The sequence below is a fragment of the Lucilia cuprina genome, chromosome 5, assembly GCF_022045245.1.
Source record: "Lucilia cuprina isolate Lc7/37 chromosome 5, ASM2204524v1, whole genome shotgun sequence".
Classification (NCBI taxonomy): domain Eukaryota; kingdom Metazoa; phylum Arthropoda; class Insecta; order Diptera; family Calliphoridae; genus Lucilia; species Lucilia cuprina.
In genome coordinates, this window is record NC_060953.1 from 68,760,102 (window position 1) to 68,783,902 (window position 23,801).

The 23,801-nt window shown below is 27.5% G+C and overlaps 3 protein-coding genes across 5 annotated transcripts; 2 read left to right on the forward strand and 1 right to left on the reverse strand.

The window, feature by feature from the left end:
- Positions 1-1,138: 1,138 nt before the first annotated feature.
- LOC111677716 (zinc transporter 1) lies at positions 1,139-19,996 on the forward strand. Of its 3 annotated transcripts, XM_023438905.2 has the most exons (11): positions 1,139-1,313; positions 2,922-3,064; positions 17,454-17,640; positions 17,701-17,825; positions 17,937-18,034; positions 18,126-18,247; positions 18,311-18,439; positions 18,512-18,658; positions 18,821-18,933; positions 19,382-19,616; positions 19,680-19,996. In XM_023438905.2, exons 3-11 carry the CDS (start codon positions 17,464-17,466, stop codon positions 19,863-19,865), a joined length of 1,332 nt encoding a protein of 443 aa, XP_023294673.1. In that variant the 5' UTR covers positions 1,139-1,313; positions 2,922-3,064; positions 17,454-17,463; the 3' UTR covers positions 19,866-19,996. The 3 variants fall into 3 exon arrangements, with proteins under 3 accessions (XP_023294673.1, XP_046807516.1, XP_046807515.1); XM_046951560.1 differs by lacking the exons at positions 1,139-1,313; positions 2,922-3,064 and adding an exon at positions 15,305-15,434 and having other exon boundaries at positions 18,314-18,439; XM_046951559.1 differs by lacking the exons at positions 1,139-1,313; positions 2,922-3,064 and adding an exon at positions 15,306-15,434.
- Positions 2,848-6,841, forward strand: LOC124420291. The gene is made up of 3 exons (XM_046952595.1): positions 2,848-2,877; positions 5,566-6,350; positions 6,838-6,841. The coding sequence occupies exons 1-3, from the start codon at positions 2,848-2,850 to the stop codon at positions 6,839-6,841; spliced, it is 819 nt and encodes a 272-aa protein (XP_046808551.1).
- Positions 19,997-20,818: 822 nt separating the features above from the next.
- Positions 20,819-22,810, reverse strand: LOC111677634 (phosphatidylinositol N-acetylglucosaminyltransferase subunit C). The gene has a single exon (XM_023438798.2). The coding sequence runs from the start codon at positions 22,588-22,590 to the stop codon at positions 21,742-21,744; it is 849 nt and encodes a 282-aa protein (XP_023294566.1). The 5' UTR covers positions 22,591-22,810; the 3' UTR covers positions 20,819-21,741.
- Between the last annotated feature and the right edge of the window lie 991 nt (positions 22,811-23,801).

Consider the following 23,801-nt stretch of genomic DNA (forward strand, 5'->3'; position numbering starts at 1 on the left):
ATGCACTAACAAGGCGAATTCATTCAAGGTGGTGGCAGTTCTGCAACAACAACATTTTACATGTATTTTTTTTGCTTTTGGTTTACGTAGATGTCAAAAAACATAAGAACGCGAATTAATTTTATGATTTTTTTTTTTTTTTGTAAAATATTTGTATTTTATTAAATAATATATTTAAAGATGTAAAAATTTGTGATAAAAATATATTCTGAATTGAATGTTTGTTTCAAACAAAAAATTCTATTTCGGCAGATTAATTTGCAAAATTTTCAAAAAAAAAGTTTTTTTGAGGAACATATTCATGAATAAATTATATTAAAAATGAATGTATCTTTGTTACAATTGGATAATTCTACACCGGCGGAGTAATTTTCAACATTTTTCTATAAAGCAGCAGCAGACGGCCGGATAAATACCTCATATGGGTTTTGTTATAGAAAGTGTTCCGAAACAGATTTTTTTAGTTTATCTCTTTATCTACACAGTGAATATATAAAACAATTTTGTTTAATTTGTTAACATTAAATAGATTTTAAAATTAAGTCATAACGTAAAAACAAGCTGCCGCTCTCCGGCTTAATTCTTCATATGTGTTTCATTATATAAAGTGTTCCGGAAGACATATATTTCAGTAAATCATATTATTTATCTATACAATGTAAATTTTTATATATTTTACTTGAATAATTCAAAATATAAACGAAATTTTCACCGTTTAACGGAAATGTTCAAATATAAAAATGTAAACAATAACAAACTTTGACAGCTACGTAAACCAGTCGAATTAAGAATAATATTATCAGCTGATTTAATAACACCACCTTGTATGAATTCGCCTTGTGCCACCACCTTATATGAATTCTCCTTGGACGTGTCAGTGCGACTAAAACATCTTTTTCTATCCGCCCAAGAATTTTAAAATACGCTTTCGGCAAACAATTTTCGAATTAAGCTTGCATTTACAATCTTTGATATTTTTGCTTATTCCCTTTGTAGTTAAATTAGTTCTTAAAATTTTACTAATAAACATTTTTTTGCTCAAGTATATTTTGGTCGGCTAAGATCTGATATTAGCCGCCGCTGACTTGAAAAAGTCGCCGCAAGAAATTTCACCGTCGTAGGTTTAATCTAGGCAGCAGATAAAATTTTAGTGCATTCGAAAAACGACGGCTCTTTGAGCTAAACACACACGTATCAGAAGTATAAATAATTAAAGTGATATTATATTTTGTAAAAATAAAATAAAAATATTTTAAAATAATCAAAATTAACGTCACCCGTAAAAATTTATTAAAATAAAATCTAACTAAACGGTAAATAATTATACATTGTGTTTTAAGAGAGTCGCAAAATATAAAAAGAGCATTTTTGTAACTGTGGTGCTAATAGTGCTTTTGAATATCCAATTATTAAATGGATTTTTTCCGATAAAATTGTTGAATAAATTAATAGAAAAAAGTGATTGATTAAAAAATCTGTGTAAAGTTTAAAAAACATTAAAAAATGCAAGTTTTTCAAGAATCAATACTTTTATAAAAGTTGTAAATAAGAGAAAATACGAAACGAAAAATAAAAGAAATAATGGAGGTTAAACACCTTTCTTTGTACGATTTATTCTACACAGAATATATACAAATGTGTATATTTTTTTACATAAAATTTTAAATAATGCAAATGTAAATGTACATTTTTTTGCTGTAATACAATTGTTTCTTAATTTGTGGGGAATTTTTTTAATGAAACTTTGCACGCGTAACCATTATTTCATTAACAAAATAAATGCAAATCTATCTGTATTATTAAATGTTTCTGCTGACCGGACCTGATTGCAAATAACAATACATTTATCGAATTGAAGAATATTCTTAACCCCCGACTACACTTCCTTCAATAATACCTATGAAGTGCCAAGTGCGTCCTGCATTAGGTATTTTTTTTTTTCAATCCCCACCTCGCAATAAAACAAGTACCAAATTATTAGTCTGCAGTTTAATTAGAATTCAAAGTAAACATTAGTTTGGCATTGTTATGTAGAGTACAAAATTTGTAACCAGATCTACTCTTAAAAATATGATAAATATCTAGATTGGGACATCTTCTGTGAACTGCATGGAAATAAAAATGGGAGCATACATAAACACTCTCCAAAAAGTTCCACCACCAACCTCCTCTCTTTTAGTGACTAAAAAATACGTAAAAAATACATAACTTTAAGTACATGACAAATTTATATACACTCTTTCATTCAGCTGATTTGTCGTGTTTTTTTTTTAATATTTATTCAATCATCTATGAATTTCTTAATATATGCATGTACTCGTCTTCATATATATCCGTTATAACATTCCAATAGTTCTTTATTGTTGATGTCGTCCTTAACCAACCGATTTTTTGTAATTTGTTTTATTTAAAATAAAAAACGGCTGCTAAAGTAAACAGTATGTTTTCTTATTTCTAATTCGAATCTGTCAAGTAAATTTCCTTATGTAATTCATTAAATAAATAAACAATAATGAAAGAATGGTAAAAAATTAATCCAGCATCCAAATCTATTTTAACCTTTTACATAAATAAATAATAAACTTTTAACGTTTTCAAGGCCAAACATATCATATTTACATGCAAACGTATGAAAATAGTTATCCTTGTGTCCAATGTTCTTGTCTATTTATAATTACATTAAATCAATTTTTAATCACTTTTCTCACTACCCCCTTTTATTTTCTGTTCTTTAAAACTTTTTTATATTTTCCTTATCACTTTCATGTTTCCACTCTCTTTATTAATTGTTTAAAGAAGTGGAAGAATGGAATTGAATTATTTGTGACCAACTTCAACATAATCATCATGAAAATTTCTGATGTCGTTAATGCAAGTGTAATTAAAGTTAAAAATGTTCTTGCTTTTCTCTTCATATACAGTTTTGCATTTAACATTATTAGTTTATTTATTGTTGCTGCTGTTGCTGTACAATTTAACAACTGTTCCCTTTAAGAACAGGCTGTTTATATACCTCGAGACGTTTATGTTAATAAAAAATCGCATTTAAGGAGTTTTATATAAGGTAAGTTAAAAAATCTAGTTGTTTTATAATAGTATTTTAATAAATCTAATTCTAATCAGAAAATACATTGATAGCTACAGGTTCTTAACTTAAAACTAATAGGTATATTTTATCGAACGCATTATTCTACTTGGAATAATTATCTCAAGTAGAATTAAAATAAGATTATCATCTAAACCAATTATTATTAGTTTTTATGGGTATTTCTTAAATTTCAATTGTTTAAATACAATTTCTACAAAACTTCTAAAACATAAAAAATTCTAAAATATGTACAATTAATAAAAGGATCACCGATTTAAAGTATTTTTGTATCTCAATATGTTCAAAAATATTGTCTGCAACTTTTTCTAAATGGTTCTCATAAATTCGCTTATCTTTAGAAAAATAACTAAAATTTTTGTTAGATTTATTCTGGTCCTCAAAACGACTTCCTATAAGCTAAAAATTAAGAAAATTTTGGCACCTTTCATGTTTATCAGAACATGAAAGGTGTCCTAATAACATCAGGACACCTTTATCACACATTTGGCATATTAAAGAAAATGACACGTACTTAAGAACTATAAAGCCACCCAGATGCACACTTAATGTTTACAAAATTCGAATATTATAGATAAAATGAAATAATCATTAGTTTTTGATAAAATGATGTTAAAGGATTAATCTCAACATGTTAATATTTTTTATTAGGTCATTCTTGTCATTATTTACATTTCAGCAGAAGTTTTAATATATTTTTAACATATTTGTTATTTTTTGTTGTAATTATTGCAATCTCAAAATATAATCTCATCAACAAAAATGCCGGTTGAAACAATTTAAATAACGGGGGTTTGAACACATGTTCATGTTTGTATACAAAAAAACATAAGTAGGTATTCTAAAAAAACAAGCAAGTTATCGTCATAGTATCTCAAAATAATACTAGCATCGTCATCTACATTTGTGGTATCGCTGGTGTTAAAACAAGTATTTTTTTACCTGTGCTATTTATTGAAACAACATAAAATAACTAAATAAAATCAAAAAGAAAAACAATATCTTTCTGTACTTTACAAATGAATCATTCTTAATAGAATGATGAGTTATCTGCTTTACTGAGAATCAAGTGTTGTAGATTTCTTGAAATATCCATAATAAATTGTTTGCATACTATAGTTAGAGCGCTTTATTCGCCAGTAATAATAATTTTCAATATTATTATTGCTATTAAGACAAACTCGAGTAAAATTAAAAAAATATGTTCATTTTGTAATTAAAATGATTAGTTTATGTAAAATATAGTCCAGAAATTATAAAAAACAATGAAGCAAAATCTTCTTTAAAATGAAAATTAATTGTTTTCGATCAAATAATATAAATTAGCCTAAATCAAAAGCACATAACTTTGAATATATTTATTACAATTTAGCTAATTTTTAGAAACTTAACAAAAATTACATTTAAATAAGTAAATGCATTCCCTTTAAGACATTTTAAGAGCAAATTGAGGAAAATGCAAATTGAGGAAATTTTCGCGCTGCAATTTATATTATTTGATTAAAAATAATGTATTTTAATTTTAAATAAAATTATGTTTCAAATAACCAATTTTTGAATTTTACAGAGCTTTCTTCTAACAAGTAAAAGTTCGGGATTTAGTTTTGTCCGACACTGCACATATGTTTTGGGACTTTGCATTGCTTTGATTAGCTTTAATGTATATATGTATGTATGAATGTATGCATGTATGTATGTATGTATGTATGTATGTATGTATGTATGTATGTTTTGTATGTAATAATTTTATGTTTCATTCAGCAAACAAAAATCATTTATTTGTTAAGTAGTGTAATTGTTATAATTTTTTTTAACGAATTAAAAACTGAAATATTTTACAATTTATTAAGAGAGAATCAATAACTATGTACTCACAAAAAGCTCATTTTTTTATATTTTCAAAAAAATATTTAAGCCCAAACTGCGTGATTTGAATAATTTAACGCTGTACACTGTACGCTGTACACCTCTGCAGTAATGTCATCAACTTTTGTTTTTATTTTCATTATTAATATTATTAACATATCATCACATTCGAACATTGTTACTTAATATTAATTTTCGTACATTACAATATTGTCTTTATAAAATAGAAGTTAAAAAAATTATTATAACACACCTTTTAAATATGCAAATAAAAATAAATGTTTTAAAGTTTTTTATTTTCGCTTTAATATTGCTTGAAATGATTATATTGATTTATAGCAACATTTATAATGTTGTAATAGATGTAATTAATAAAATTAGGTTTTAAACAAGGAGTAGATTAAATTTAAACTACAAACCGATATTGTTTCATGTTAGTCTGCTTTGCATTTCAACATTATAACTTCATCTTCATAATATATAACGACTTTATTGATATTATAAGATATTTTTGATTAATTGGGATATAATATGTATAGTAAATATCTGATACTAATTATTAATAATGTGATAATTTATTTAATCAAACAAAGCAAAGCAGACTAACAAATATACAGTTCTTCACTGGACGTAACCTGAAATTATCACCAGCGAAATCTTCAGCTACACTTTTCACCACCTGGACGAAGGAGGTAAACTTGAACTTAGGCGTCGTAGTCGATGGAAACCAAATTCCGACTGTGAACCATCCAAAGATTTTGGGGGTCACCTTTGACAGCCTGTTTACTTCCTCAGCTCATGCCACTGCAATTACGCACAAATTGCGAAGTAGAAACAAGGTCCTCAAAGCGCTAGCCGGCAGCACCTGGGGAATGGACAAAGAAACCTTGTTGGCTACTTATAAAACAATTGGCCGGTCAGTGGTCAATTATGCTGCTCCAGTGTGGTCTCCATCGCTGAGTGATACCCAGTGGAGAAATATTCAAAGCTGCCAAAATGCCGCCCTAAGGACTGTAACGGGCTGCATGCAAATAACCTCAGAACATCATCTACATGAGGAAACGAAGGTTCTCCCAGTCAAGGAACATAATGTCATGCTGACTAAACAGTTCCTCCTGGGATGTCACCGGAGGAGTCATCCCAACTTTAACATCACACAGTTGGATGCTCCCCCGAGGCATGTCAGGAAGGACCTTCGTGTATACGAAGAGAGCATACGTAGTTATGTTCAGAATCCCTTAGATCGGACTTCGTATACAGCAGCTTTGAACGACATTCATAGAGACGCCATCAATACCGCGGTTTCAGGTTACCGCATGAATGTCGTTCTTGGAGGTCGCCCACCGCCCATAGCAGAAATAGAGAAGAACCTGCCGCGGAAAACAAGAGTTGCTCTGGCACAACTGAGATCGGGATGGAGCAACAGGCTCAACGCCTACTGGTCCCGCATAGACCGTGCCGTCCCCAATATATGCCCATCTTGTGGACAGGGTCCCCATGATACCCACCACATATTCAACTGTCCAGCCCACCCTACTTCACTTAGCCCAATGGATTTATGGACTAACCCCATTGAAGTAGCCCAATTTCTTGGCTTGGACCTAACCACAGAACCCCCGGATTAAAATTGTATAGTTTAAGCTGTTACAACAACAACAACAACAACAAATATACAGAATATTTTTAAACATTCTAAAAGTAACAAATAATTTTGATAGAAAAGTTTTGATATTTTTCTATAAACACGAATATAAACTAATAGAGTTCGCTTCAACTTAAATAAATAAAATTAATACAATGTTAGTTATTTTTACATGGGAATTGTATATTTTAATTTTTGCATATTTTTTTTAATTTACTAAAAGTTAATATCTGTAAAAAATTTGATGTTTTCTGAAAAATCTTTTTTTTAATAACAAAGTGATGATTTCGGAATAGAAATTTTAGAAAATTTTTTTGAAAAATCTAGTTAAAAAAATTTCTTTTTTTTTGGAGGAAAAATCAACAAATATCAAAAAGTAGTGACTAAGCGCCTTATTTGCAAACAATAATTTTATTAAAAATTAGATTTTTGTATGGACATTTTGTTTTATAAACCTTTTATAAAATTAAACATGTAAAATGTGTTCAATTCACAATCAATGTCGTATCATTGTAGCGTTGTAAGTCATAAAAAGTTTCAAATAAAATTTAATACTAAGGTACAACAATGCAACAACGATTGTGAATTGAACAATAATTTCTTTTCATGAGAAGTTCTTTTCTATAGAAAGAAAGTTTATGTTTTTATTTATTTGATATTTTTGAGATTATTTTTAACTAGCTCCAAATAACTACCGAAAAACTTTATTAAACAATGTTTCTCAAAATTTGTGTTCAATAATCTCACTTGTTAATTAAGTTTCCCGAAAATATTCGAAATTTTTAAAGCATTACAATTGAAATTATTAAATTTTAGTTAGCAACAGAATAAAATTTTAAATAATATTAAAACTAAATACAATTTATTATTCTAAGCTTTAAAACACACATTAATGTGTTGTAATTCATAGACATCAATTTGTCAAGACAATGTTCAGACAATATGTAAATATTTTGTATTGATACTTAACTACATGCATACATATGTATGTATGTAAATTGATTTAGATTGTAAAATAATATAATTTCTATTCCTATTATAAATATTACAAAAAAAGAGAGAGAGAAAAAAAAATAATATTAAAATTATAAAATCAAACCTCGTGCTATTCTGTGCACGTGTTTAACCTTCATGTCATTTTGTTGTATTTGATTGGAAATCACTACTTGTCTATTTTTAATATTGTTTGATTTTTTTATGTTTTAAATAATAATTATATTTTTAACTTTTATAATGATTGAAGCACTATGAATAACCTTAAACTTAATATGTATACGAATGTTTGTTCATATTTGCATGGTGGAATGCTAGGAAAGATACATTTAAGGGTAATTTTAGGAAGAATAATGTGACCTCAACTTTTTATGGAAGAATATCAAGTATTTTTTGTATATATCAACGGAATCCTAATTTGTAAATAAATGCTTAGTTAGTTCCTTGAAATTGTATTTGTATCTTTAGTTTGTTACAACTTACCTATCGGAGATGATTGTTACATTAATTTCAAACTTAAGTTTTCACATAAAAAAAAGAAAAACTACTAGCATAGCAAAAAAATGAACATTTGGTGACACGTGGCTTTTTCATTTCTAAAAGAAGGTTTTATTTATTGTATCTACAATATAATTAACAAATTCGTAGACTTTAGTACTTAGCATTTACAAGTACATACATATTTATAAAACAAAAAGATAAAAAATCTTTACGTAAAGTTATTAAAAAGTGAAACCACGATAATTTGTAACAAAATATTTAGCAATTTTAGTTATTGTATGATAAAAATAATTCTACTTATCATATTTGAACATGATAAATAAAACGTATAGACATGAACGTTAGGGTTATAACAAAAATTAGTCCCTATCACTACGTAGTAGCCAGTAATGTTTTGTTAAGGAAAACCAGTATCAGATCATTTTGATGCATAAACTTTCCGCGACAATTGATTTTTTAAAACCATTCTCAAACTAATTTTCATGAAATTTTAATTTTATTATATACATTTTTCGAAAGCAGGGTAACCGCTGCACCAATCCTTAACTTATCTCTACATAGATGTTGTGGTCAACAATGACACCTATTTATGTACATATATCGAAAATATCTAGTTTTGTATTAAAAATTTTAAATTTTTGTTAGACTAAATATAAAAAAGTAGGGTCCTATAGTTGAAACGAAAAGTCGACTTTTTGCATTTAGTTAAAAGTCGACTTTTAGTATTTTATAAATAGTCGACTTTTTTCGACTATTCGACCTTTTCCGACTTTTTTCTACTTTTTGACTATTTTCGACTTTTATTTTGCATTTAATTAAAAGTCGACTTTTCGACATTTTGCTTTTTATGCAAACTCGATTTTGCGACTTTTCGACTTTTTTCATTTAGTTAAAAGTCGACTTTTAGTATTTTATAAATAGTCGACTTTTTCCAACTTTTCGACCTTTTCCAACTTTTTTCTACTTTTTGACTATTTTTGACTATTTTTTTTACTTTTTTCGAATTTTTCCAACTATTTTACAGTTGTTGACTATTTTTCCACTTTTTTTTAAATTTGACTATTTTTTTAATTTTTTCTACTATTTTCGAGTTTTCGACTTTTTTCGACATTTATAGACGATAGTCGAGTTATCGACATTTTTGTAAGAAAATAGTCGCTTCGACTTTTTTCGACAAAAAGTCGATTGTTCGATTATTCGAAAATCGATTTATAGAACCCTATAGAAAACTTTAAGGCATTTACCGCGGAACCATTTCTAACTCTCGGGAAAAAGTTAAATACTTTTTCTCTAGGGCCGATTTCCAAAAATTGTATAAAAGTTATTACCCTAATGTACATACATGTGAGTACAGTGATTGCCAATAATAATCGGTATTACTTTTTATTTGAAATGCCAATGTATAATCGCACTATATCTAAACTCTGCCTAAACATAAACAATTTTACTATTATACTTTGTGAGAAAGCTATCCGAAATTGAAATGCAGCTTTGTTCTATATAAGCAATGCTGTTCTAATGAATTTTTCAGCACTGATTGTCAAGTAAAGTCAGGACCTTTAAAAGGGTATTTCTGAATTGAAATTGTTCATCATAAGGAATTAAAATTTCTTAAAGAAACTCCAACAACTTCTCAAAGAATATATTTTTTATGCTTTGGGATAAATAATTTTTCACAATAAAATTTGTTTATTGCTGTTGTGAGGAAAATGGGTCAAATTAAATTTAGTTAAAGTAATACCGCGTTATTAATGAGATAACATTTAGATTTTATGAAAAAAAAAATCAAACAAGACGTTTATTAATGAAAGCCACTATACATGTGTGGTAATATCTACTATTATTTAACTTATCAGCTTAAAAAAATGTATGTATGAAGATTTTTAAATATTATTATTATATGTTTGTATGTAGTTTATTTTAATTACTAACTAACAAGAATAACTAAAAAATCTACAATAAAATGCGTTTCACAGCCCAGGCAAACAAATAATAACCTAAAACTTACTTTACTTATCAGTCTCTCCTTCCCAAACAATGTGTGTATATATGGTAACTATGGGGCTGTTTGGCTGTTTGGACGGTTAATATTTATATTCTTGGTAATAATTCTCCATTCAAGGTTATAATTCACACGAATACGCATCACATACATACATTTGTTCTTAATTTAACTGGGTTATACAAATATGATTTTATACAGATTTATATGTTCATTCTTAATAGAAAACAAAAGCAACAAAATTGCTTGAGCTAACAAAAAGTATGCCAAGAAAAAAAATTATAAACTTTATAATGGAAATTGACAGAAAAATGAAACAAAACAAATTAGAATACATATGTTTGTATATATTTATTTATTTTTATTTATATTGAATTTGATTTTACACAGTTCATGTATTTGACACGCACTTTTGTGTTCCCATTAAAAATATCAATATATAATGTTAGTAAATAAAAAGCAACAAAGTAAATTTTACTTTCGCCCAAGTATGGAGAATGTTTAAATATTTTAATTAAATTTTATTTTATTTAACAATACTCTGTAACCAAGCCTGTGAGGGATAAGCGGTTATAAATTTAATCATTCTTTAAAATAATTTGAAACATTTTGCGCCAGTTTATCAGGTTTCAATGTGATATTATGTTAAAAGGAATTTAAATATCGATTTATTTAATGATCACTTCTAATATTCATGTAGAGATTTTAAAGGTATGTGCACATAACCTTTACAATCTCTCCTTAAAAAATGTGTTAGTTTCATATTAAGATTATTATTTTTTATACTTTTATCAAAAACAATTTAGATAACATAATTAAAAGCTAAATTAAATTAAAAATAATCAAAAGATTGTAAAATTTTTGTACTCGTTTAAGAAGCAATTAATTAGAGATTAATATAATGAAATACATAAAAAATATTTCCCAGGAAAAATTTTAGAACTTGTTCTAAAAACTACTAGTTCTAGAACGAGTGAAAACAGAACCACTTTAGATTCTTAAACAGCAGCCTTGGAACTAGTACTGTCGACATTACTTCTGGAACTTGTTCTTTAGAATATTGTTGTGGTTCTTAAATACTTCTAAATAGTTTTCAAGAAACTAATTCTTTGAAACTAGTTATACATTACGACTGCACTAGTTCAATGGAACGCATACTAATTACGAAACAACTTCTTGGAATCAATTGAAAAAAATGTCAAAAAATTAAAAATGTATAAAATTATTTTTATCGAAATAGAAAACGCGTTCAAATGTATATTTTTGCATTCCACTGAACTACAAGATATTAAAGAGCTCCCTAATTGAATGGTACCGAGAGTAGAGAAAGTTTGCTGCTTGTAACGTATATCCATACAAAAGATATTTAAAAGGATTAGAGGTGCGGAAGAATTATATTAAATTTTACATAAGAAATGTATATATGTACGAAAGTTTTGTAATTAATATTGATATAATAGTAAAAATTCCTCAACAGTTTTCTTATCTTAATAATTTCAAACAAAAACGCTAAAAAGGAAATATTTGTTTATACGTTCTCTAAAGATTTCCTGGAACTAGTTCCGACGTTGACAAATTCAAACAAAAATCATTGATATAAGAACTAGTTCTAGAAGCGTTCCAAAGAACGAGTGTCGGAGATGATAATTTCGAACAAAAATCATTGGTCTCAACGGTAAACTAGAACGAGTTCAGGCTGAAATCATGTGTTCTAGAACTAGTTGCAGAACTAATACAATTTTTCCTGGGTTGTTAATAATTATTAATATTAGTTTTTGATCTTTAAAATAAATATTAATGTATTAATATTCAAAATTTCTTTAGTATCTAACTAGTTTTTTTCATCAAAAGTACAGATAAGACTCTGATTACTTTAGGTTTTAATTTGTCAATATAATATTATATCTGATAAAGAAATATGTTTATTTTGATAAATTTAAAAGCTGTTGTCATTAATTTATGGAAGTGTTTTTGGCAGGTTAAAATATTTCGGCTGGCGTTTAAAAAATATAAGAGAAACCACGTAACATTATTGAAAAACAGCAAAGAAAATCATATATACAGTTGGGCTTTTCTGAACTTTGATTATTTTGTAGGATTTAATATGAGGCGGACATAAAAAGTTAAAATTACGTGCCAAAATTTAACAATCAAAACTAAACGCAAAAATAAATCACATGTTTTGGATATTTTGATCCATAGTAAATGAATTATACAAAGTTAACACATATGTATATACATACATACATATTTTAGGGTACAACTAAAACTCGACTCTATTACTATGTCTTTATTAGTGTTCTGATAACGAGAACATTAAATTGTAGTTTTCTAAAAACAACTAACTTTTTTCATTCATAAAAATTTTGCAATATTAACTTTGTAATTATTTACATATGTATTTATTAATATAATACAATTAATGTTTAGAAGCAGCATATTTATATATATATGATTTCTACTATCAGGCTTATTGCCCTCTTTTCTCAAAATGTTGCAAATCTTCTACATTTATTTAAAATTCATGCGAAATACTTATGCAAAAAAGTTTACAAAAGTACACTTTTCATAAACAATATTTACTTTTCAATAAAAGAATTAAAAATTGTATTTCCTAAAATCAACAACGATAGCTTAATATCCTCATGTATGAACCTTTAATAAGTGCAATGTTCGAACGAATAAGTAAAAACGTTTTTTTTCGCAATAATTATCATTTTACGAGTACCTTTTTTGTTTGCATTTTAAATATATATAAGTACATACATAAATAATAAATACAATTAACAAAAAGAATAAAAAAAATTCAATCGAGAAAAGCTTACAAATTGCCGCCAATAAATGGGTCCAAAAATAAAAAAAAAAAGAAAAAATAAACGAATAGTGTAGTGCTGTCGGCATAAATAATAGCAAAACGTGATATACTGACTCTGATTGTATATTATAATTTAGTGACAAGCGCAAAAAAAGAGAAAAAAATCAAACAAAAAATCAACAACAAAAAGCACACATAATAACAAAACAATTATTTAGTAAAGAAGTGGTGGGGTTCTTGATATCGTAGAATGAGTAATAAAAATGCTGCCAGATGACTTTGTTAACTGAAATTATTGAAAATTTATTTTATTATTTAAATTAATTAATTTTATTTTTAACTCACAATCAATAATTTTTACAAAATACAAGAGAATGAGATTTTTATTTAGTTTACATTTATTTTATTTTTATTTCTTAACTTATTTAAAAGTGGCTAAAATAATATAAGCCAGCAAAATATACATTTCTATAAAAAACTAATAATTTAGAAATATAATGTTTCACCATTGAATAAAAAAACATTTCAAAAGACATAACAAATAAAATGTGTTTGTGCTGTTATAACAAAAACTGACTTTTTTCAAAATTTAGAACACGATATCTTAAAACCCGAAGAGAATTTGATTGCATACATATATATGGTAAACTTGGCTTAAATAATTTTCGAAGAACGCAGTCGCTATTTATGCGAAATATAAATAAATTAAATGTCAATATTGATAAAACTATTTTAAATTATTGAATAATTTAAACCTGTTTTTGCTTTAAGGAGATCCTTAAACAACAGTCCGTTCGAAATGCAGTTTTAATATAATATTGTAATTAATATCATTTACAAACAGTATCTTAGTAACTAAATATAATACGTACATATGTTTTCTTTATAAACATAGATAAACATAGAAACCTCCATTGAAACAACCGTCAAAACCAATATCAAATTTACAGTTATGGGCAAATATAATAAACAATTGTAGAGAATGAAATTTAACAAGAATTATGGCGCTTATTATTAATCAAATTATATATAACTATACTCTACACCACTTTAGCGGGGAGGGTATATTGGGTTTGTGCTGATGTTTGTAACATAAAAAATAATCGTCCTATACCTTAAAGTATACCAATCGACTTAGAATCGTTTTCTGAGTCGATTAAGCTATGTCCGTCCGTCTGGCTGGCTGACCATGTAAACCTTTTGTGCAAGGTACAGGTCGTAATTTTCAAGATAATTGTATGTATGAAATTTAACACAGACGTTTTATTTGGCTATGGACGAAGCCTATTGAAAATAGCTAAAATTGGTCCATTATTTCATCTAGCCCCCATAGAACAGAACCCCCGAAAAGGACTTCTGAGCTCATAATTATGTTAAATATAAGGGAATATCAATAAAATGCGTCACAACTAAGTTTTATAGAAGTCTTGATGACACTGGCAAATTTCATAAAGATCGGGCTCCATTTGACCCTAGCTCCCATTTAAAGTCCCCTTCAGAAAATTACTTGAATGTCCAAAATTACTTTTATAAAAACAAATATCGCGATGAAGTTCAGCACAATAAAATATTATGTAAATATAAATATGTTCACAAAATGTTATAGGGCCATATTTGCCCCTAGCTCCCATATAAAGCCTATATCAGAAAATGCGTTTTTCATCCATAATTTGTTTAAATGTATCGGAACAATGTAATATTGAAGATAAATGCTTTATTGTGAAAAATAAATCACATTTAATATTCATAACTGGTGTAGGGTGGGCCACGCCCTACTACTGCTTGTTTTTTCTAAAAATAATTATTTTTAAGAAATTATTGTAATATAAAATATTTTTTTTTCGATTAACAATAACTTGTTTTGTGACTCAATGTAACTTTGTGACTTAAACTGTTATCAAATTAAAGCGGTTATAAAGGTATAAAACAGATCTTTTAACTAAAGAATTTGACAGCCATTTTTCCTTTAACGTTTTGATTTTTATGGGTACTAGTTCTATCAGCTTTCGGGTAGTGGGTTCGATTCTCATTAGAGATTATAATCCGATTCAGTATAATAGATATATTTTTACCTTCCTGATTTATTTTAGTTGTAATTTCTAATTGTATTTTAATTTTGTTTGCTACTGTATTTCATATTGTAAATTAATGTGTTTTTTAGGTGAGACCACATAAAATTTAAAAAAAATACAAAAATGTGGTTGTCAGCACTACGAGCAAAAGTTTTTTGTTTAATATTATATGTAAAAGAAATAATTAAATGTCTTTGTTTCTATGTATTTATTTCATTCCTTTTAAATTGTATTTTTATTTCCTTCTCGTCGTAGTGTAATGTAGATGTGCAGATATAAATATTGCTTCATTTCAATTATATTATTCGTTAAATCATTTAGTGTGCATTTTTAAACTGCAGTGTTTAATACAATTTATTTTGTTTTGTTTTTTTTTTTTTTTTTTGTTTTCGAAATAAAACGTCATAAATATTTTACTTATTAATGAAACTTTTTCTGTAAGTTCTTAACTTTAATTAATTATTTAAAATCGTTTGGTTAAATATAGTTTATAAGTTTATTAACAAATAAAACAATTATTTGTTCTTTGTTATTTACTTTAATAAATGATCTTATTCAAATATTTCGGTGAACAATAATATAAAACAAAGAAAATTTATACAAAAAGTTAAAACAATAACGATTGGACAACTTACTAATATATTTATATAAATAAAATGTGTCATACGCAATGTAGAAATACATTTTATTTATATTTAATATAGTACGTTCTAGTTTCAAAAAATAATACTTATTAGATTTAATTTTTAATGCATCCATTTGCAATAATCGGTTTTTGTTTATTTACATTTTTGTTTACAAAAATAAAATAGAATTTTAAAATAATAACAACATTTATTAAACAAATGAGTGAAATAGAATAATTGCAATAGTCTCAGAAAATAAAATGAGAAGCATTTACAATAACATGGAAATGGCCAAATTTTTAGGTAAATATATCTGGTAGAAGAAAGAAGATTGTAGACTTCCAAAGCCGATTATGTTTAGAAATAAACGCCTAGAGTTTTAAAATTTTACAATTTTTATACTGGAAGTCTTGTGTATATAGTTCTGTAAAAATGTATTTGACATTTTATTCTTACCAAAGTTATGTATAATTTAGTTCAATTTCAAAGGAATGAAAAAACTTTGATATTTGCTTATATGTATGTATATACAGTGATGTTCGATGAAATAGAGACACCATCACGTTCAAAGTTTCTCTCCACTTAAAATCTCTCCTACAAAGAATAGAGTTGGAAAAACAAACTTAAATGTTTTATTGATCGGTTATGAATATAAATTAATAGAAAAGTATTAAGAAAAAAATAAAATTTTTCAAAAATATTTGAAATCTCCCCTTGAGCAGAAATCGAAATATTTTATGGTCAGATGTAAAAAAGTCTATTTATTTTATTCTGATATGATCCGTATAGCTATACGTAGATGTTCCAATACTGGGTTTTGTTGCCAAAGTACTATGAAGATCATTGAACATGGTGGCGGATACGTAATGGTATGGGGTTGTTTTTTCTTGTTTGAAACATGGTCTCTATTTCGGATTGAGACTGTCTGTATCCCATAATTGTAATTAATGATGCTATGCTGAATGGGAATTAGCAGAGATTCCTACTATTGTGTCCTCAAAAGCGAATTTTTTTACATGACTCCATATTTCTTGCTCCAAAAAGAATTATTTTTACAATTTTTCTATAGCCCTTACCTTGAACATGGCATATTTTTATAATTTCTCTGTGGCCTCTCCTGCGAAATTTGCTTCTGTTTCTTTTTGAACTAAAAATTATAGTTTTTTAATGAGATTATATTAGGATTGTAATAATAAGCCTTAAACTTAAAATTTGTATCAATTTTTCAAAATTTCATTAAAATTAGGAATAGCAACGCGTAAATTATTGCAAAAATAATGATATAATCATAACAAATCAATACAAAATTTCAGTTAGGTTTTTCCAACTCAATTCTTCATTGGATTTTAAGTAAAAAGAAACTTCGAAAGAGGAGGTGTCTCTATTTTTCGGAACATCACTGTATGTATATTGCAATTTGATTTTACACGGAGAATTATTATTAATTTTTTAATGGTTTGCTTATTTTTTACTTTATATTTTACAAAGTTAAACTTAAGAAAATTTCCGGCAAATGATGTGATTCATTGTTCTATTAAAAACTCTTAAATGGTGATTTCTTTTTATTTTCTTATAATATTGAAATGTTTTATAAATAAAAAAGACAAAATTAATTACGTCACGCTCTAATTAAAATAACATTTAACGTATAAATTACAAATCAAATATATAACACTGCATTAGTATTTCTAATTTGAGAAAAAAGTAAAAAAAAACTTAAATTAACTAGATTGTTTTGATGAAAATACAATTCAAAGTATAAGCATGCATTTTGTAAAATTAAATAAATACATTTTTTTTTAATACCTATTATCACTATTTTTGTTGCAGATTTTCAAAAATGTCAAAATACACAGGTAAAAAATGCCGGCTGTTGTCTATGATGATGTTGACAGGTTTCTTCTTTTTTGTCGAAATCGTGGTCGGATATGTTACAAATTCAATGGCTTTAGTAGCTGACAGTTTTCACATGTTAGGCGATATAGCCGCTTTGGTGATATCGTTTTTATCAGTTAAGGTATGACAACTTAATTAATCTTATTTAAGTTTTTGATAATTGTATTATTTATTTTCTTAGATGTCCCCAAAAAAATGGTCAAAAAATACATTTGGTTGGGCACGTGCAGAAGTATTGGGAGCTTTAGTCAACGCAGTATTTTTGGTTGCATTATGCTTTAGTATTACGATAGAGGCGGTTAAAAGGTATTCAATGATTTTTAATAAATATCACATTTTTTGTCAATTCTAAAGAAAAATCAGAAAGAGTTGTAGATATTCTCCTGTATTTATTATAATATAATTTTGTTTTCCCAGATTTATAGAAGAAGAGACTATACATGAACCAGAATTGTTGGTTACTGTAGGTGTATTAGGTTTAGTTGTAAACGGTATTGGCTTGTGTTTACTTTATGGTAAGTGGCAGAGAAAAATATAAACCATTCCTATGTTATTGTAATATTAAAAAAAAACTATTTATATATATATATAATTTCGATCGTTTAGAGCATGGTGGTCATCATGGTCATTCACATGGTGGAGGCTTAAGACGAAATCATAGCAGACTTACCGAATTAGCTAATGTAGATGAAGGTGAAAATGGTGATGATTTCGTTTTCGAAAAAGAGGTAAAATAAAAAAGGTTTTAGTATATCAATTAAAATTTATATTAAGATATGTATTTTGCTTAGAAGGAAAAACCAATTAAAAAATCCAGTCATGGTCACAGTCACGATCCCGGTTCCATGAATATGCGTGGTGCATTTTTACATGTATTAAGTGATGCTTTGGGTAGTATTATTGTCGTTATAAGTGCTTTGGTAAGTTTTTTTTTTAATTATCATCCTACATATTGTTCATTTTATATAACTATTTATTTTAATACATTTTAGGTTGTTTGGTTGACCGAATGGAAATATCGTTATTATATGGATCCTGCATTGTCCATTGTTTTAGTTTGTTTAATATTACATTCAGTTTGGCCTTTGTTACGTGAATCCGCATTAATTTTATTACAAACTGTGCCAACACATATACAAGTAAGTTTTCTCCATTTGGTTTTATTTGTTCTATTTTACAAGTCGGGTATAGAATAATAGCAAATTTGAAATTTTGTATTAATTTCTTCTTGAAATTTGAAAATACAAATAATTAGGCATCATTTGAATTAATTCTTATATTTATGTTTTTGTTTGTTTAAGGTTGATGCTATACAAAAACGTTTGTTGGAAAAAGTTGATGGTGTTTTGGCAGTTCATGAGTTTCATGTCTGGCAATTGGCTGGCGATCGTATTATAGCTTCAGCTCACATAAGGTAATATTTTATGTCAAAAACAAAATATGCATGTGGACACAAATATACGTTTTCTTTTGTAAATAACAATAGATTTCAAACTAATTAAGAATGAAATTGATATTACAATAGTTTTAATACACGCAACATGTCAGGGGTAAGCAATGTTCTTGATTTTATAAACGAGTGTCAATTTACGTAAAAGTTTTTACGCTTTCAATTACACACATATTTAACTATTCTAATCAACATGTTGCTTCGTTTATTCAATTTTTATTTATTTATTTATTTTTCATAGTAATACAAAAAGACACTCTTGTGAAATTTTTATAAAAAACTTATGTAAAACTTAACTTTACTGTACGTAATATAAATTTGTAGATAGATTGACCTGTTCCATGCATATAAATATTATTTTTTATGTATCTAACATGCGTACAAATATTTAAAAATTTTGTTACTTTTGCAGATGTCACAATTTATCTGAATACATGAAAATTGCTGAAAAAGTTAAGGAATTCTTTCACAATGAAGGCATACATTCAACAACCATACAACCTGAATTTGATATGGATGGGGCGTGTATAGAATCAGAGGGTACATCCAGTCTTAATATGAGCAGCTCAGACTGTTGTGCATTAGACTGTCCACCCTCAACTGATAATGGGTGTGTTAAAGCCACGTGTTGTCAAAACAATAACAAGGTAGTAAATTTGAATTTTAATTCTATTTGTACATTATTTAATTAATGTTTATTTTGTTAACAGAATCAATTGCCCTCACCTACGAGTTCACCTTATATGTGTCGTCAACGCAATTCGACTAGAAATGCCAATGATGTTGAGTCCGGTTCATTATTAGAACCTGTAACGGGTGCAGGTGGTGGTTCGCTTGGTAGTACTGTCGGCAGTGGCGGATCAACGGTTAAAGAGAGTAACGGAGAAGTAGTCTGACAACATTCGTTCCATGCAACACGTGGTAGTATACCAGTAGTGGCTCAGGAAACCAACAACTTACATACAACATCTATAAATGCAAAAAATACACATCATCAACAAATACAAGAAAGAATGAGAAATAAGAATCATCACAATCATAATTCAAACCATAAAATTAATCAACAACAGCAACAACTACCAACGACAACAACCACAACAACTACATTGACACCATCATCATCATCAGCAGCATTATTATTGTCGTCATCATCTACTCTAGAAGTTAACAATAAAGATGCTTTTAAAACTAAATCCAACGATCAAAGTGGTGAGAATGTTAAACAAACACACAAATCACAAAGGAATAAAGACACAGACACAGACAAAGAAAATAAAATAATTATTGATGATTACTTTACGCTGCCTCCTAAAGTCTTGTTGTCACCGACAACGACGCGTGATATTTACGAAAATAGATTAAAACCAGCGTCTTCAACCAATAACCACCAGCAATCAGTGTCATCGCCAAAGCTATCGTCATCGTCATTCTCACCACCTATTCCAACAACCACCGTAACAGCTCAAAGGCGTCGTGATTTAAAGCTTAAAGCCGAGCAACAAAATCATGAAGAAATTGAGCTTAACAAAGCCTCTCTGAGACAAGGAGATGAAGTGGCTCTGTAATCGAATCCCTTAGTCCTCCCTTAGTTTTGTTGGTTTGTACAATAACCACAATATTTGTATATATATACACACATATACATATATTGTAGTTATTCTGTTGAGACATCAATCATCTTTGACATTTAGATACATAAATCGTCGTAGTACATACATATATCTTGTCATATTTCCATGTAGAAATTCATTTCCACAAATTGACCAATAAAATTATAAAACTATAATTTTATTTATTTTTTTATTACCAAAACAAAAATATAAAGTTTATGTAAAATTAAATATTAAAATTTTGTGTAGTATAAATTTTATTAAAATTAATTAAATAACAACAACAAAAATAACTAAATTGTTATGTTAACTCTAGTTATTATAGTTAAAATCAAAAACCAACAAAAATAAAAAAAAACAAATAATAACGTTACTATAAACCAAAATTGTTTTTATATTTAAAATAAGTATAATTATTCTATAAAAACAATAACAAAAAGTTTCTGTTATTTTCTAGTTTAAATTATTTTTTTTCATTTGTTTATTAATTTGATATAAAGTGATCAAGTGTGATTTTCACACTATTTTATTTTATACAATGCTGTGTGTTTAAAATTATTTTTTATATAAGTATCAATAATATATTTGTAATATAATATACATATGTATCTTTATCTTTGTTTTTTGTTTTAATATCTATTTCATATATAACTTTTTTTCCTATGTTAAAGAATTCCTGTTTTATTCCTCTTATATTTTTCTTAATATACATCTCCATGTATTTCTGTATATGAACTCCATTTTTGCAGAAAAAATAAAAAACAAAATGAAATAATAAAACAAATTGGAATTTAAAAATTGGTATTCACCATTATAATTTTGTAAATATGGAATAATTTGTCTTTTAACAGTATTTCGTCGATTAAAAGTAGAATTAATTTCAACTTTTCAAAGCAATGTATAAACTTGTTCAGGTTCAAAGAAAAAGTGTTTCCACTTTACATTACATTACTACATTAATATTTTGAGAAATAAACAGAATTTTGCTGACCTTGGACATGTGAACTTTCCATGTATGTATATTCAACTCTGTTCGGCGGTTTATGTACTACCCTTGAATGTATTTTTGATTTTTTTCATTAGGGACATTATATTTACATAGAGCATTTCTTAGATTTTTATTAACTTATAACATAAAAAATTATATAGGATTTAATAAGTGCTATAATTTGATATCAATATTATCATCGGTGGTCTCTTCAACGATTGCCTCATCCCAGGGTCCATGGATATTATGTTTATGTCGTTGTTGTAGAACAAAAATGCATGGGCACAGGATATTAATGAATAATGTCACGAAAACATAAATCCATAACACATTGACCGATATATAATACAGGCAATAACTGCAACCCCCAAAAATAGGCAGTAACATATAATAACGCCAATATTCCTTCGTCACTATAGGATACAAGACGAAAAATATTGCTGCCTCTACCAATAAAACGAAGGCATGATATGATGTTGATAAACGGGATGCTAGGCATATCGATCCAAATATAGCCGCATTCAAAGATATTGTCTTAGAAACCATTGCCACTGAAAGTCCATAATCGCAAAATATCAAATTCAAAAACATCACAATAAATGTCATGGAAAAAATTGTATCTGTGGACACTGCATCTGTAAGAGTGTGTAATATAGGAGCAAAAAGATAACCAAACAGCAGTACCGCCAGCAATGTTTTTGAATCCTCCACAACGATTGCTAGGTTGAAATGTTTTCGGCGAAAATAAATATAACCGACAATGGTCAAAAGAAAACTTGGCCATAGTATATCCGTGGGTGATGCCTTTTCACTGTACATTGCATAAAATATGATTAGAAATGCTGTAATACATGATATCTGATTATTGAGGACTGTAACTCCTTGGATGACTTCATTAAGTGTGTAAAACTGTACATGCAAATTGGTCTTTAAATCTTTTAAAAATGTTGGATCTGTATAATTGTCTGGATAATCCTCATTTTCGTATAAATTCTTTCGCCAAATTTTACGTTTTGTATTCATTTAAATATAAATATTATAGTTCTATTCTATCAAAAACTATTGTTTACATAAAAATTTTCTCCAACAACAAAATTGAAATGACAACACTATACAGCTGATTGCTTGTGTTAATAATTCTCAGTGATTTACTTTTGTTGGAAGAAGAATAATTTAACAGTCTGGTAATCATAGATAAGAACAGTTATTTTTAGGGAATTAAAAAGTTGTCGAATGTGTCTATTAAAATTTTAAAATATACAATCTACATAAAATTAAAGTCTCCTGGAAAGTTAAAAGAATGAGAAAGGTACAATTTTTCAAAATATCAGTTTAGTTCATAAATATTTGTTTTTATATCTCATAAAAAATCTTATATTTAATTGTTTGAAATTCTGTATTTAAAAATCTCTCAGTAAACATACATATAAACATGTGAACCCCTGAAAACTTGTGAACATTTTTGAAAAATTTCTGAAATAATGTAATGTACATTAGGGTGTCTTGTGGACTACTAACGCGACTGAATATCTTGATTTCAGTACGATCTTTTTGAAATGGGTCACAAAAACTCCTTGATTTATTGATTGTCGTGAAAAGGCTCAATACAGTAATACGCATCAGTTGAGTCGTATTTCTATATATAAAAAGTCTGATCCTCGGAACGTTCTAAATCAAGGGTGCCCAAGCCCAATGCTTCAAATGGGCCAATTTCAAATAATTTTTCCCATGACTACACATATATTCCATCTACCTTAGAATGCAGTAAAAGTTATCAATGCTCTCAGCTCTGATCATCATATAAAAATATTACATGATTTTCTTCTATTAAAAAAAATATTCCTACAGTAAACGTCAATACAAGCGAACTCACAAATACACATATCGACAATATGATCTAAGTATTTACAAACACAATCATAACCGCAATGAATGATGGTATTCCAAAGCGTAGAATAACTCCCGAAAACGAACCCTTTCCTGATCATATAAAGTTTATGATTTAATCCACAGAAGAAACTGGAAACGTTACAGAGACGGGAATGACCACAGGTAAATGTCGAAGCTGGCATTTTAGCGCTCAACATCTGCAAGAATCACGATATTTCGTCCGATCTAAGTGTTTCGAAAATTAATAATACTGCAGTGTGGTCAACCTCTGCTAAATGACACATTAAAAAGCTCTAAATATTACAAAACAAACTCATTAAAATAATATTTAACCTATGGCACTA